The sequence below is a fragment of the Paramisgurnus dabryanus genome, chromosome 18 (genome assembly GCF_030506205.2).
Source record: "Paramisgurnus dabryanus chromosome 18, PD_genome_1.1, whole genome shotgun sequence".
Lineage (NCBI taxonomy): Eukaryota > Metazoa > Chordata > Actinopteri > Cypriniformes > Cobitidae > Paramisgurnus > Paramisgurnus dabryanus.
The window spans coordinates 10,912,655-10,929,331 of NC_133354.1; the positions used below are offsets into that span (position 1 = coordinate 10,912,655).

General features: G+C 36.8%; 1 protein-coding gene across 2 annotated transcripts; it reads left to right on the forward strand.

Moving 5' to 3' along the window:
* The first annotated feature begins 5,363 nt into the window (after positions 1–5,363).
* Positions 5,364–13,490, forward strand: smarcb1b (SWI/SNF related BAF chromatin remodeling complex subunit B1b). 2 transcript variants are annotated; one of them, XM_065244143.1, is made up of 9 exons: positions 5,364–5,496; positions 5,894–6,005; positions 6,154–6,262; positions 7,742–7,879; positions 8,789–8,916; positions 9,035–9,201; positions 10,673–10,863; positions 12,700–12,831; positions 13,050–13,490. In XM_065244143.1, the coding sequence occupies exons 1-9, from the start codon at positions 5,413–5,415 to the stop codon at positions 13,087–13,089; spliced, it is 1,101 nt and encodes a 366-aa protein (XP_065100215.1). In that variant the 5' UTR covers positions 5,364–5,412; the 3' UTR covers positions 13,090–13,490. The 2 variants fall into 2 exon arrangements, with proteins under 2 accessions (XP_065100215.1, XP_065100216.1); XM_065244144.1 differs by lacking the exon at positions 13,050–13,490 and having other exon boundaries at positions 12,226–12,753.
* The last annotated feature ends 3,187 nt before the right edge of the window (positions 13,491–16,677 follow it).

Below are 16,677 nucleotides of genomic sequence, written 5' to 3' on the forward strand. Positions count from 1 at the left end.
TTTTATAAAATTTTAAAAATATATTTTAGATAACATCCTGTGATATCCAAGCCCTGTTTGTTTCTGTGTTTTCAAAGCTCCACACCAGTAGGTGGTGGTAAAGAAAACAGTGTAGGTACGTGTTAACGCGTAAATCACGTGTTAACACGCATTTACGCGTTAACACGTAGTGCGTGTTAACACGTGATTTACGCGTTAACACGTAGTGCGTGTTAACACGTATTTTCAACATGTTTTTGCCCTGTTGGCCTTCCATAAGCCAGAGCCGTTTGAGCTGGTGACTGACGTATTCCCGTGGGCGGAGTTTAGTCAAACACTCTTGCTTTGACGTCATTCAACCGGGAAGTAGAGGGCTGTAGTCCGAACGGACTGTTCGCTGTAAGTTTTGAGAGGGGAATTCTATTAAAGAAAATATATCACTTGGCACTAAACTTTAAGCTTTTTAATTTTGCAGGTATTATTTATACTCTAACAGCAACATTACAGACTAACTAAAGTTTGAAAAAAAAAATCCATAAGGTACACACATATCGTCTCATAGTTGGGACAATACAGTAATTTAAAATGCCTTATTTTCACAAATGTCACTTCAGTCAAAAAATTTGACTAACTTTTGCTGCAAAAATTGCATGCAAGGATTTTTCGGCAAAAAAATCAGTATTCAAAATGTTAAAATTAAGAAACTGAACCACATTAGGGGGCGCTGTAATGCATGTGGATGCCACATTCGCAAGGTATTCTGGTCAAAGAATTCAAAAGAGATGCAAGTTACAGTAAATCTAATCCATGGTCATTTCACACATAGACATTTAATCCGTAGACACCTTCTAGACTGGCGCTGCCTATTGGAGCTGACGTATCAGCACTGCCGCCATCTTGGATGGGTCCATAATGCACCCCAACGCATTTATTTTTATTGAGGAATTTGTATCACCAAAAAATCATAACTTCCCAAATTTTACCAGATTTTCACACGGTTTGTTTACACGTAACGTTAGTTATGATGAAATATTATAAATGATAAAATAACCAAAAGTATTGTATAATATATATATATATATATATATAATGTCTACTATGGTTTCACATTGGTCTTCTGTGCACTGTTCGACTTTGCTTGAAATTGATGTGGTGTTTAATGGATTCCGTCAACAAACCGGTATTTCTGAATGGCATGTGTCGAAAGTAGCCTGCTCTCTGCACGTATTATACATTCAGTTAAAAATATCATTATCTCAGCAGTGTTTAGTGGCTTATGCATCTGAGCTCTTAATACTGTACACAGTAGATGTACACAGAAGACACCTGCTAATGCATTTACAGTATGTTTTATACAACCACACAGTCATGTCAAGCTATGAACTCATGCAATGCACTGCCCTCACTGAAAAAATTATAATGAGAACTAAGAAAGGATCAGCACAACACGTGTTCTTTAGTAATGTTGGGATTTGAGGTCTCATAGCAGCATCCTCAGGATAGTGCAGGGAACACGTTTTACTACTAAAGAGACACTCGCTTGTGTTTGTGAATGTGAATCGTCATCCCAAATGACTTATTAAAGTGTCTCTCGCTCTCCCTGCCTCTCTCTCTTTTTCTCGGTCTCTCGATTTCATATAAAATTTATGCTCTGCATGCTTAGCCACACTCACGACAACAATGCATCAATCACTGGCAAGCATAATTAAAAACATAATCATAATCTTCTGGGTGCAATTTAGAAGATCATGATTTGTATACGTTACATTCCGTTGTTCAAATCAGACACAAAAATATGTTTGCTAAATTTCTGTTTAACTCTTGAACTTTTCACGACCAAATTAAATCAAAGTTCAGGTTTTGTGGCTTTCAGATTATGTCTGTTAGCATTAATGCCACATAGTGTACTCCTAATGCAGTTCATGTTTACAGACTTTCTATTAAAGGAGAATTGACAAAAATTATGTCCAAATATATGCAGTCGTCTAAAGTAAGTATTTTAAGTATTTTTATCCAATCAAAAGTTCTCAAGAATGCCCTTCCCCTTAATATAAATTTGTAACTTAATTCAAAACGAACTACGAAAAGACGTCAACACAGTACAGAAACAGTGCTTGTCAAACAATTTCCAATAGGAAGTGTATTCAATAGTTCATGACAGGCTTGAAATGGACTTGGATATCCACTTACACTGGATACAAGCATGCAGACTGTAGCACAGAAAATCGATTACTGAGAATTAGGCAGTGAAAAAGACAGCAGCACACAGCTGTATGAAATGCTAAACAGCTGAGTGGAAAGTGAACAAAGCAGAAGGCCTGAAGAGTGACAAGAAATTAAATTAGAAAAGAAGGGAACAGAAAGAAACAACAAAAAGTTCTGGAGGTTTTCCAGAGATCAGCAAGTGTCAGACAAATCTGAGTTTGAACAATATTCACAGATGAACTCATGGGAAGAAATCTCATTGATTCTATATTCATCCAAGTTCAAAAATGTGATGATTATGATCTGATATATATATAAGATTTCACAAACACACCTATTGACAAAATGTGAAATGCTCCCTCATTTCATAAATTGTTTTGAATATTTAATTCTTAATTAAAGATAAATAAATGCTTAATAAATAAATAAAAATTCAAACATAATCCTGGACTAACAGTTTAAAATGTAAAAATATATGATTTTTTTTGTGTGTGCTTAAAGACAAAGATTGGAACCTTTAACCTTATTTTTATTAATTGCAACGCAAGTCAAGAATGTTAAAATTAATTGTAATTAAACTTGTAAATTTAGGTGCAACAAGGCATTTTTACAGTGTATATGAAAACACAGGACTTCTGTTTGCCCTATAATTTAAATTTAAAGTGCCAGCAGCACTCTAATACATCTCTCTGATAAAGCATAAAAGCTTTCTGTAGGGTCACAAACAATAATGCCTTTGTGCATTAAGCCTAGTGCAAGTACATCCATATGTGCAATGAATTATTATGACAGGAATCAATCACAATCATTTCTTCCCAGAAGTCATGTTTTATGTCCGCAATATTGAATGAATTAAAAATACTGCTTGCGCTGTAAAGTGTATGGTTGGCAGGAGCACTGGATTATGGCCAGACTAATTGGAAAAACATTCATTTTCGAAGTAATTCATCTTCGAAAAGACATTCACATGCACTCACTCATACTGTACATACAGACCCAACAATATTTATATTATCTTTAGATGTGATGCCTATAGGAACACAAAAAACACAGTAACTCAACCACTACAACAGAATGTCTGAGAGAAATATGGAACTTTAGCAAATGAGCATGTACTTTATTTCGTTACTTATTTTGCAGCTTTTCACAAAGCCTTGACACTTTTATCCATAATATAGCAGATCAATTTAATAGTACCTGAGAGAGAGAGAGAGAGAGAGAGAGAGAGAGAGAGAGAGAGAGAGAGACCCAGGCTGACCAGTAATGCACAACATCCCGACTCCAGCTCAGAAAACCATTAATTAAAGGTTTGAGTATGAAGCCAGCACAATGTTATGTGGGTTAAAGATTTGGATGAGACTGGTTATCACTACGGGTGGTTTTCACAAAGGCTTTATCTCAGTACGTTTTAAGTCGATAGCCTTATTGCAAAATTGTATGTTTACGCCAGCAGTGGACATTACAATGCTATTGTTCTACTGTACATGTTTATTTTTAATGAAAAACATAAAAGTTTCATAATTTTTTTATAATTGTTTTACAATCTGGCTTAAATTGAACTGAAAAGCATATAATAGGTTATTTAAAGGCAGGTTAGTTGTAACAACATACCCCATGGAGTGTGGCTATTTTTTGTAGGCAATAAATGTTTAATAATTTTGTAAACAAGACTTTGAAATATGTGCCTATAAATGTTCACTGGAGTAAAAAGTGTTTCATCTATCCCCAGCCTTCCCCAATCATTAAATTTGGATTTGGTGTGAAATTATTTATACAAGATTGCCATCTAGTGTTAATAACATGTACAGCAGTCCGCAAACTCCAAAATGCATAAAAAACATATACTACTAGACGTACTTGTGCCTTGGTGGTTACAGTTTAAACTCTCCAAACACAGAAAAGCAAGTATTTTTCATAAACTATGACTAAGCCAAATGAAAGTAGCTGCTAATCAAACAAGTAAATTGGAAAAATCTGGGATTATTTTATCATTTGATTAGGATTAGAGACCAATGTAAAAAAAAGTGCATTGATTCTGAAGATTCCCTGAGTAAAGGAACTCATAACGTAAGAATAAAGCTTTTTGGTCTTTTGGGATTCAGTTTATCCTTCACAAATGTTTAAAACTCTAATATCAAACAAGCTTAGTGGCAGTAGAACTGATTTACTTTATTATTTGATAGTCTATATTTGACATCTGACTATAAATTAGATACACAAAACACTTGGGATCCATTTCAAGATACAGATATTATAATAACTACACCATCACAGGGTCCCATATGTACCAAGATCATGCATTTATGCATTTGGTGGACAATTGTCACGCAATGCTCTACCAGTTGAGCTATATGAAAACAAGTCCATGACTTATATTACATAGGCCTATTACTCATTCAACTCACATAGTTACCTATTGTATAAAACTTCTTCAGAAAAAAACAGGATATTGAAATTTGGCTCCCCTGGTGATGTCAGAAGGGGATAATACCGTCCCTTAATCTGGACTATCCAACCACCGCACTGCCATTTAGTTCAGAGATCAGCTCATTTGCATGTTAAAAACGACACACCCAAAAAGGCACATTTTTGCACACACCTACAAAGTGACAATTTTAACTTGCTATAATAAATTATCTATATGATATTTTGAGCTAAAACGTCACATATGTCCTCTGGGGACACCAAAGATTTATTTGACATCTTAAAAAATCTTATGAAATGTCCCCTTTAATGCACTGCTCAGCAGCAGCTGTTTATCAGTATTAATAATAGCACAGCAAAAGGAATTCCCAAACACATGCACCTGTTTAAATTTACGGATTACCTTAGTCTAGTCGCTCATAAAAGTACCACAAAGTTCACCGTTAGTGCAACATCCAGTAGTGGGCCGATTTGCAGGCCTGCATCTTGGCGCCTCACTGCGGCCGTTTCTCAATCAGAAGGCTGCAGCCTCCGGAGGTCGCACATCATGCAGACTGCATACGCCATCAAGCCTGGTTTATTTAAGCTAACTGAACATTACATTCGCAAGTCATAAGCATGTTATAACAACTAAGAATAATAGTCAACTTTATAATTGTTAATTTTCTAAAATAAGACGTCTTTATGACGTATGCAGCCTACATATGCAACCTCCGGAGGATTGAGAATCGGCCTGCACGAGCTCTTCCCCGTCGCCGCTTCTTGTAATGCGCATGCGCCGTGCGCCGCTCATTGTTAGCAAAGATGGCGTTGAGTAAAACGTTTGGACAAAAACCAATAAAATTTCAACTTGAGCAAGATGGGGACTTTTACATGATCGGTTCAGAGGTATGTCATTTGTTTAATAATAGGAGTTATGCAAGTGTTTACATTGGAAGCGTTAACGTGACTATCCCATAAACATAAATATTACCACCTTCTGCTTCTCTTTGTTGATCCGATGCTGATGTGCAAGTCGACTGAGTGAATGAAATGAATGAATGATTAAATGATCCTTAAAGTTTTAAATTACCATTGTTCTTCTATGTAATGAAGCACGCGCCTATCCGATCAATAAAAGTCGGATTAGAAGTGCGATTATACATTTAGATTAAACAATTTGGCACACAACGTTACAATTGTATCAGCATTAAAGTGCCCAAAGCCAAACGGTTTTAAAGATAACTCGGATTGATAATGCATTTACACTTTAAACATGTTTTGCACGCGCTTGTATGTAACTTAGGTAGGCAACTATCTTCGTATGTTCAGAGGCTCTCTCTATAAACGGTACCCGTCGTTAACGAGACGACTCGCATCTGTGGAGGAGAGGAAGAAGATTGTAGCATCATCACACGGTAAGTGATTCCTTTCTTTTTAAATTAGATGTCAGGTCCAGAAGGTCCCTGTAAAGAGTAAGGTTTAGTCCTAGTCACATAGTCCTGCTTCTGGACAGCAGTTCGTGCAGTGTTTTCTTTGTGTTAGATCATGGTTACGCAACTTTAGCCACCAGTGTGACCCTGCTGAAGGCATCCGAGTGTGAGGAAATCTTTGATGGAAACGATGAGAAGTACAAGGCCGTGTCCATCAGCACAGAACCACCGGCGTACCTCAGGTAAGGAGTCACATAATGGTTCTCAGTCATCTGTTATTGCTGTTTAATTTTGCCTTACCAGGGCTCAACCCAAATAATTTTTTATACTGGACCGGTTGGGCCAGTGGTTCAGGTTTTCACTTGCCCTGCCAAAATGTTCACTGGCCCCTATAAAACAATTTCACATATTTAAAAATAATAACTCAAAAGTCAAATATAATTGTATACATATACAACAGAAATGTTCCCACAAAAAAGGCTCCCAACTTTTTCTGCTTTACCTGCAAACTGTGAAAAATATTGCATCGTTTCTTTTGTCGTGTTTTACCCAAGTAAATGTCTGCTTTCAAGATGTTAAATAATATACATTGATGAAAATATATTTTAGTGACTGTGGGTGAAGCACTGGCCCGATCGGGCAAGTGACAATACTTTTTACTGGCCCGAACGTCTATCACGCTTGCCCCGGGCCACCGGGCAGTCCTTTATGTTGAGCCCTGCTTAGTATTCTAAAGAAGACTCAGTGGCTTTGTGATCCAAATACTCGATTCGGTAAACATTAACAATATCTTAAGACTTTCTCCACTAAGTTTTTTTTTATATCAACCTATGCTTCCGTCTCCTGGTTATCAAATGGAAAGAGACATTTTGAAATGTTTGCACCCCCTTAAACATGCACAGCCTTCCAAAAGTTCGTTTTTAATTTGATCATTTTAATTTAAAATTTGCTCCAAAAAACTAGTGTTGTTTAAGCGATTATTTGTTTACATTTATTAATAATGTACATCTTAAAAAATGCAATAATATCATCAATTTTGCAATCCATGTATTTTGCAATTTTCATAATTTTCCTGTCGTCTATTATTTCTTTCTCCTTAAAAGTATTTTTTGTAAAGCTGTTTTTCAACTATAAATACCTGTGAAAAGCTCTTAGAAATGTTTATTATACATTTTAATTTAAAGTGGACATTTTACAAGACTTTTAAGATGTCAAATAAATATTTGGTGTCCCCAGGGTATGTATGTGAAGTTTTAGCTCAAAGTACCATATAGATAATTTATTATAACATGTTAAAATTGCTACTTTATAGGTGTGAGCAAAACGTGCCATTTTGGGTGTGCACCAAATGGCAGTTGTGTGGTTGGATAGGGCAGATTAAGGGGCGGAATTATCCCCTACTGACATCACAAGGGGAGCCACATTTCAATTACCTATTTTTCACATGCTTGTGGAGAATGGTTTACCAAAACTTAGTTATTGGGTTTATCCTTTTCACATTTTGTAGGTTGATAAACGAACTGGGGACCCAATTATAGCACTTAAACATGAAAAAGTCAGATTTTCATGATATGTCCCCTTTAAATTGTATTGAATTGTGTTTAAGTCTTTCACAAAGGAGTCCTACACATTCAGAATGAGTGTCAATGCCAGGTGGAAACAAAATGTGTTTGTTTAAAAATACATTAGTTTTTTAATAACTTTTTATTTGACATATTTAGGGAACAGAAGGCAAAGAGAAGCAGTCAGTGGGTGCCCACATTACCAAACAGCTCCCATCACTTGGATGCAGTGCCTTGTTCAACCACCATCAACAGAAATCGAATGGGACGTGACAAAAAAAGAACCTTTCCGTTATGGTGAGATGACGATCGATAAGCAAGTCCTGATAAGGGAAAATGAGGAAGTTCCACTTAAACAGTTCTTAGGTTAGGACTGTCAACATGTTTCAGCATATTGCCTAATGTAACTCTAATTAAAGAACGTAAAACTCTGCGTAAACATTCAAGCTGTTGTTTATTGTAACAGATGTTGTTATCGTGGCAAAATCAAGGCAGAGGATGTTTATGAAGCAACCAAACCGTATCTCCGCTACATATTTCCCAGAGTTGTTTTAGATAAGCGGATGGAACAACAGTTCGGAGCGCTGACTCTGAGATTCCTTTAGGTCACGTTTTTCACCGACAGAATCGTATCTGATGATGTTACAAAAAAGCAAATGCCCTTAACAGGCTCATTTTTCTTTGTGTTGTTGAAATTCATCTTCCTTACCTCCTACACGAGAGGAGATAACCTCAGGTACACTCCAAAAACGTAATGTTTTTACCAAACAAACTTGGCCAGATGGAATTGTGGTTTTAGGTCCACAGCTGACTCCCAAGTCTCCTCATGTTAAAAGACCGTTCTCCTGGTCCTTGCAACACTGTCAACAGTCTCCTCTGAAGGCTGTGGTGAATGTCAGCTGTTGGTTTTCATGGGAATACTGCCAACCAGCTGTTGCTTTCAAGCAATGTCCAAAAAACATTACTTACAAGACCAATATTTTAAACCTCTCACATAATCTCACATGTGTGATGATAAACACGTCCACTGCCTGCTTTTGACGTTTTATGAAAGGGCCGATGAGTTCTTGCAGGATATCGAATGAGAATCATGTGGGATGTTGTTTAGATTTAAAGAACTTGCTTGGAGTTTATTGGCACATGTTGTACACATGGTGCTGAGTAATGATGTTGTGTATTCGTGCGTTTCTCTTCTTCAATGCCTAGTTTTGATGACCATGACCCTGCAGTTATCCATGAAAATGCTTCCCAGCCTGAGGTCCTGGTGCCCATCCGCCTGGATATGGAGATCGATGGGCAGAAACTCAGAGATGCCTTTACCTGGAACATGAATGGTAAAAAATTACTCATGCTGCACTTTCTTTGAACACAAAATGTGATCGTATCGTTCTTAATAAATGTGACACAAAAGAAGTAAATTTGAAAAAAGTGCATTTGCTTATGTGTCTCCAGAGAAGCTCATGACACCGGAGATGTTTGCTGAGATCTTGTGTGATGACTTGGACCTGAACCCTCTCACTTTCGTCCCTGCCATCGCCTCTGCCATAAGGCAGCAGATCGAGTCCTATCCCACTGACAGCATTCTGGATGAGCAGTCGGACCAGAGGGTCATTATCAAGGTGTGTGTCCCTGGTATCCAATAGGGGTGTTTACAGTAGTCTGGAAATGGATCTTACTGTAAATATGGCTTACAGTATTCTGAATTGGTTGAATCTAAATTCTGATTGGATAAGCAACGTTTTAAGCCATTGTAAACTCTCACCTGTGATAACACATGAACAATAATGCAACAAGTTGGTAGGTTGCTGGGCAAATGTATGCATCCTATAGCTGACTAATGAAGATGTAATTAAAAATTAAATAAAAAGTATTACCTGACTACTTTAACATTTTATAATGCCTATAACTATTTATTCGATATGTGTGTCTTTAATTCTATGTCTGGTGCAGCTGTTTTATAAAAACAGTAAAGCACTCCAGGCTATGTGTTATAGGATTTTTCTGTGGTCCGGGATTTTGTCCGCTGTGTTGACTCTCCATGTCCTTAAAGGAAAACACCACCGTTTTTCAATATTTTACTATGTTCTTACCTCAACTTAGACTAATTAATAAATACTTTTTTTATGCGTGCACTTAATCTTTGTACAGCGTGTCGTGAATGTGTTAGCATTTAGCCTAGCCCCAATCATTCCTTAGGATCCAAACAGGGATGAATTTAGAAGCCACCAAACACTTCCATGTTTTCCCTATTTAAAGACTGTTACATGAGTACTTACAGGAGTGAGGTGGCACAAAATAAAAGGTGGTGATTTTTTTATCAATTAAAAATAAGAACTATATTGTATGGTGAAAGAGCAGTTAGTTTGTAGTACTTCGACCTTGGGCTCAGTAATATTAACAGAAGTTTGCACTAGTACACGAATACACGTTTTATTTTGTGCCACCATACTTACTTGTGTAACTACTCATGTAACAATCTTGAAATGGGGAAAACATGGAAGTGTTTGGTGGCTTCTACATTCATCCCTGTTTGGATCCTAAGAAATGAATGGGGCTAGGCTAAATGCTAACACATTCACGACGCGCTGTACAAAGATTAAGTGAATGCATTGAAAAAAGATAGGTATGTATTCATTTATCTAAGTTGAGGTAAGAACATGGTAAAATATTGAAAAACGGTGGTGTTTTCCTTTAATTGACCAGGTATTGTTTTTGTAAATCTGTTTTATGTTGAAAATGAGTTCCAATGGATCGTTCGACCAAAAATAAATATTCTGTCATCATTCACTCATCCTAAAGTTACAAACCTGTATAAATGGGACACATAAAGATATTTTTAAAAAAAAAATGTTTAACTGTTTTTGAGAATTAATTACTTCCATAGTATTTTTATTTCCTATAATGTAAGTCAATTGTGCCCATATTTCCTGCTTGATAACAATATCTTCCTTAACGTCCAGCAAAACAAAGAAATGTTAATGTATACAGGTTTGTAACAACTTAAGGATACAAACAAAATTTTTGGTTGAACTGTCCCTTTAACCATAACAAATGTGAGTAAATGCATTGCTGATGTGTTGTGTTTTCCAGCTTAACATCCACGTGGGGAACATCTCTCTCGTGGACCAGTTCGAGTGGGACATGTCAGAGAAGGAGAACTCACCGGAAACATTTGCTTTGAAGCTCTGCTCTGAGCTGGGTCTCGGAGGAGAGTTCGTCACCACCATCGCCTACAGTATCCGAGGACAGCTCAGCTGGCACCAGAGGACGTACGCCTTCAGGTAGATGTCATCTGTATACATACACATACAACTGACTAATGTTGAGTAGATTTTTGTCCAATCAGATGATACCTAGAATAATAGAAGTCTCTCCCTATAATATCAACCCCACCTCCCACTGTTATTGTAGTGGGGTTTTTTTTGGAGACTTTTTTTCTCAAAATCATTGTCATTTATTATTTATATGTGACTCTTATATGTAAACAGAAAGATCTCGCTGTGGTTATCTGTCTTTTGTGTGGTGGAGTGTTTTCGGGCTTTATAGATGTGTGAACCACCAAAGCCTCACTATTTATTTGCATAAGATTAAAATTACATTCAGTGCAGTAAACTTCTTTTTTTAAACCATATTGACCTCCAATTGTGATAAGTCAACTCTGACCAATGAGAGAGGTGTTTAGAGTCATGTGTCCAGATCAGTGTTTAAATGTGGTTGGGCTGTTAATATTGTTGGCATTTGAACCCGAATTGAAGCGTATGATTAAAAGCTCTAACACCTACGAACAAGACAAAATGAAATACGTGAATAACCTGTTTAAATCTGTATTTATTCCATCTGTTTAGCTTGTTGTGATCTATGGTCTCACATTTTTGTGTTGGGGATCTTGCATGGGATATTTATGTTAAGTTTGTTTGTGTTGCACTTGTTGTTTGTATCTGTACTCATTTTTCTCCTTGTATTGCCATGTTTCTGGAGGTGTTTTGATAGGTGATTTACTTGATTTTAGGGTCACATCAAGTCAAGTGATTTTCTTTATTGTAAATTATTATGTGGTCATATACACACAAACACGCACAGCAGATCTTCTCATACCACTAAATTGAGACCATCTTTAATGCGGTCTGGACCATCCGCTGGTTCCTCTCAATCGCCTTTATTTGTCAAACAGCAAGCAGGCACTCTTTTTCTTCATTATGCCCTAAAGTTTGTTTTCTGGTTTTACTCAGCTGGAAGTTTTATGTTCGTTTCAGTTGTTTAGTTTCTTTCCCTTTACTGCACAACTCTATTAGATACTATGTTTATGTATAAGGTTTTATTGTTCTGCTTTGATCCTGCATGGCTTGCAAACCGACGGTTACCTTTTGGGAGATGGGAATGCATGTTGCATAACTAATTTGCATTAGATTTTTATCACACTGTCTGTAGATCGCCCTATCTGTAGGCCATACGTTCTGTAGGTCCTGTCTGTAGATGACGCTGTTTGTAGATCACGCTGCCCATAGAGCCATGGTTAAATGGCTTTGTTGTCCATTTTGTTGTTGTGAAGACAATTATAAGTTTATCTGCTCAAATTAACTTCATTGCTTTTTTGCTTTGCTAATCTTCTAATTGTTTGCTTCTTCCACTGTCTTTTCCAATAGGTCTGATTTCAGGTCAATATACTTCAAAATTTCTTGATCTTCTCTCCCTTCTTACCCCGTTTCATACCCTGGGAAGCTGAGTACTTTCATTTTTTTATTTTTCTTTTATCTATTTTTGCAGGGCTTCTCCCTTAATGTGGACATTAACAACATAAAATAATGTCTAATGCAATTTTTCTTCTAAGAAGGACACAAGTATAAAGCTGAAATAACAGAAATAACAGAAGTTATAGCTAACCGCATCTCGAGTTACAGACAGAGGTTTTGTTGATCCCTGCATGTGCTTTTTGGCATGGTTTTATTCATCTCTTATGAAGAAATTTGGTTTGAATATAAAAACAGTTTAAAAGTTAAAAGATTTATTCATCACCTTTATGCCTTAAGTAGGGCCATCATGGAAACATCTTCCATTGTGTTTAAGTTGCACTGTTGTCCATTTCTGATTTCATGTGGTTTTGATGTCACTTCCTGTAGTGAGAACCCATTACCAACGGTAGAGATTGGCATTCGAAACACAGGCGATGCCGACCAGTGGTGTCCTCTGTTGGAGACTCTGACAGATGCGGAGATGGAGAAGAAAATCAGAGATCAGGACAGAAATACAAGGTGAGAAAGATGTGCACTTTTTAATGCTGGTTAGTTAATTTCTTTTCTGAAAATATACTTTGAAAGAACTAATACCATTTTTATTTCATTTAGAAATGCTTTCTACATATTAATAATATTATATATATGTTAAAATTATAAATTGTGAAATTCAGAAATTTTGCTAATGTGTCTACTTTCTGCTTACAAATGAACAATATGGCTATCTGAATTTACAGGCGCATGCGACGACTTGCCAACACCGCCCCCGCCTGGTAGAGAAAGGGCATTACTGGTTCTGCCACTCGATAAGCTTACAGTCTATAAAAGAGCCTCAGGGTTGCTGGAGGCTTTTGCACAGACGCACACATCCTAGATAACATTCCTCTGGCCTTCTGATCACCTCATCCCTCAACAGCATTACACTCCAAACACTGGGCCTTTGCTCACACGAGCAGTTTGGACTTCACTGATCATGGGTCAGATCTTAATAGTTTGCCTGTCACTGCAATTTCTCTGGACTCCAGTTACAAATAGACTGTTAATTTACTCTGGTTACAAGAACAGGGCAATATTGCAAATGTTTGAATGAGTATTGTGTTTTTCGTCAAAGGTGCTAATACTGCATACTATAAACTTGACTTGCTTTTTTAAAAAATAAATGAAATTACAAATTGTAAGCAGTTTTTCTCAGTTTTTTTTATCTTACAATGTAAATAAGGTGCAAAAGCTGTCATTGGGACAGTACTGTTTGAAAAGGTCTTGCTATGTAACATTTAGGTGCAGATATGTACCTGTGAGTTACCAATATTTACCTGTGAGGTACAAATATGCACCCTTAAGGTACAAATGTGTACTTTTAAAAAGCATACCACAGTGTAAAATCCCTATTTATTTTATGTGCCTACAAGGTATACATATATATTTTTTATTTATATTTAACTCAAAAATAATTAAAGTGGATTTTTTTATTTGATAAAAGTTAGGGGTGCACCGAAATATCAGCCGATGACGCTTGCTATGATTCTCAATTAATTACGGTGAAATGCCGTTACATCCAAAAGCCAGGGGGCGCTCTCGTGCAGAAACTCAAAATGCGTTGTAGACGAAGAACCTTACACACGCAGCTCCAGGAAATGCTTAAGGATATATTTATATTGCTCTTCTTCCAACCTTTTCAGGTATTTTCATGATAATAAAGAATATGTATAATGATTATGTTTGACGAGTGTTGCTTTTTCAAATGCATGTTATAAACGAATCAAACTAACATTGATTCCAGATCGATAAGGACTTACTGATCAAAAGCCGTAGTACCTGTACATGAAATAGCTGTGAATAATATCGGCTCGGCTGTGCGATTCAGAATAGTTATCGGCCACACATCGAGCACCCCCCAGTAAAAGTCATGCAAATTTGCAGCTTTAAAGCCATCGAAACCCTTATGTAAAGTAATTTTGTACTTTTGTGTACTTAAAACCACAAATTAGGTTCCCAATATTAGTTATGAGAAGTAATTTAAAGCGTTCTGCTGAGGTCTCAAATAAAGTTTTTTGCATTACCTCATCAGCTGTAGCCAAAATCTGTCGTCTTAACCACATACATCATGCAAGAAGAACCACGCACTGCGGTTTTCGGAGTCGTTTCTTTGAAATGTGAGATGTTGCATCTTTAATGTGTATGGAAACTGGAAGCAGTTCAGTCGAAACCCAAAAAGCCCTCATTAGCTGATGCCTGTGATAGATTATATATTCCCATAATCCTCTGGCAGTCTATCACAGCGCGTGCAATTGGTAGTACAATAAAAAGTAAAGGAAATACAGTAGAAACAGAGTTGTTACAGCTCCCCTGATGTGCATTTTTCTTGTGCACGGTAACTATCACAGATTTTTATTTGTTAAGACCTGGTTATGTGCAACTGTAGGGGAGAATAATGGAAGACTGTTGACCTGCTTAAAGTTTATAAACTTCTTAAAGTTAGCACAAACATACAACGAAGTGAACATGCCGTTCATACTAGATGTTTAGTGGTAACCAAACTCTTGGAATATCTACACCTGTACAAATGAAATAAAACTGGATGTCAGTTAAACTGCTTGGATTGCACATTAAAGTTATATTGATGTTTGTGCGCGCTAAGTTGCTTCAACCCATGGTTGAGTCAAATATGAACAAACACACCCATTGGGTTTAAATTAAGTTAACCTATGTTGGGTTATTTCAACCAATGCTTCGGTCAAAAATGGATATTATAGGTTCATTTAACCCAACCATAGATTGAAGCAACCCAGCATTTTTACATCTTCCTTGAAATCCTAAAACTGCAGAGCAAAGCTCATTGTCTTTAATTGCTTTCTTTGAGGAAAACTTAAAGTTTTTCTTTTAAATATCTTTTACTTTCTTTGACTTTGGACAAGACCTTTTTTCCATGTAAAATGGAAAACCTGCGCTGTTCTCTTTGATTGATGTGAAGATAAAATCAGCTTTTTTTATTTAATGAGAGAAATACTGTGGGGTCGATCAGGTCAACTGTGTGCACATGCTTGTGGTTAAACCAGTGCAGACTTGCTTTACCCTAAAGGTAGACGTCCCTCTTCAAGTTCAAAATCCAGACATGTGTTTTACAACAAGAGGTACATGTGTGTGTTTGTAAAAGCATTTTGTCTGGCACAGTGTCTGGCATTGGCCATAAAGACATAAAGCGATGTCTTTGAGATCTTCATGCAAGAAACATCTTGATTTCTGCTGTGGTGCACGCCTGCAAACCTCGCCATTGTGTTGCTAAGTGCTCAGGGCCTTACTAGATTGCTGGGGTGTTCTGGGTAGATGCTAGGTTATATACATCATATTATAGTCCATCATATATGAGGCATGAAAATAATTTCACATGTAAACACATAATTAATAGCAATATGAGCTTAATGTTTTGCATTTTAAAAAATATTTTAAATGTGGCTCAAGTTCGGCCATATATATATGGCCCACATATTTATATTTGACATTTGGGCCAAATACTCCATTTGACGTCTGGCCCATGTCTTGGGTGCCATCTTTAACCCAGTGCCCACTTTGCCAAACCAGAGCCATGTTTGGCCCACATGCTGTATGCCAGTGTCAGATGAATGCCAAGTCTGGGCCAGATTTGTTTGCTGACTAGGCAAAGTGAAATACATTTTAATTGAACTAAAATTAGGTTTATTTTTAGGTTATTTTGAGAGCTCATGCTTCCTTAAAAAAACAAAGTTACATAAGTGGCTTTTTGGTAAAGAAAACTTCATAAACTCAAATGACTTTGCTAAGCCCATTCAGTATGCACACAATTATGAATCTTCTGTTTCATAATTGATAACACAAGGATTTGAGTTTCTCTTACCCAGCATCTGTAGTTACTAAAGGGAAATTCTGCAGAATGCAGTAGTGATGGTGCCACATTCTCTCAACAGATGCTGCAAACAGATAAAACCGAACTGCGATGATGTCAGTGTTAGAATGTCATTGTGTTACACGGGTGTTTCTTTGTTTGATAGATGACGAGAGAAAATCACAGTTTGAAAACAGGCTGAGCCAACATGATTCTGTAATCAACTATATAAGAAAGCCTGCCAAACAGCCGGCTTTTATTACCACCTCGAGATCTTCGGTAGAACATGTGTGACCCTGTCTGTAAAATTCAGACTTAAGTTTCAAAATTTAATTACCATTTATTTTAATCGTTGAGATATCAATACTCGGTAAATATTAAAGATACCAAGATTATATTGTATATAGACCGAGCTGGGTTTTCACAGACTGGGTCACATAGGCCTGTAAAGTCAGTCGTTGACCGATATGTGTTTTTCAGCAGCGGTTGATGATATTTTAAGAGTG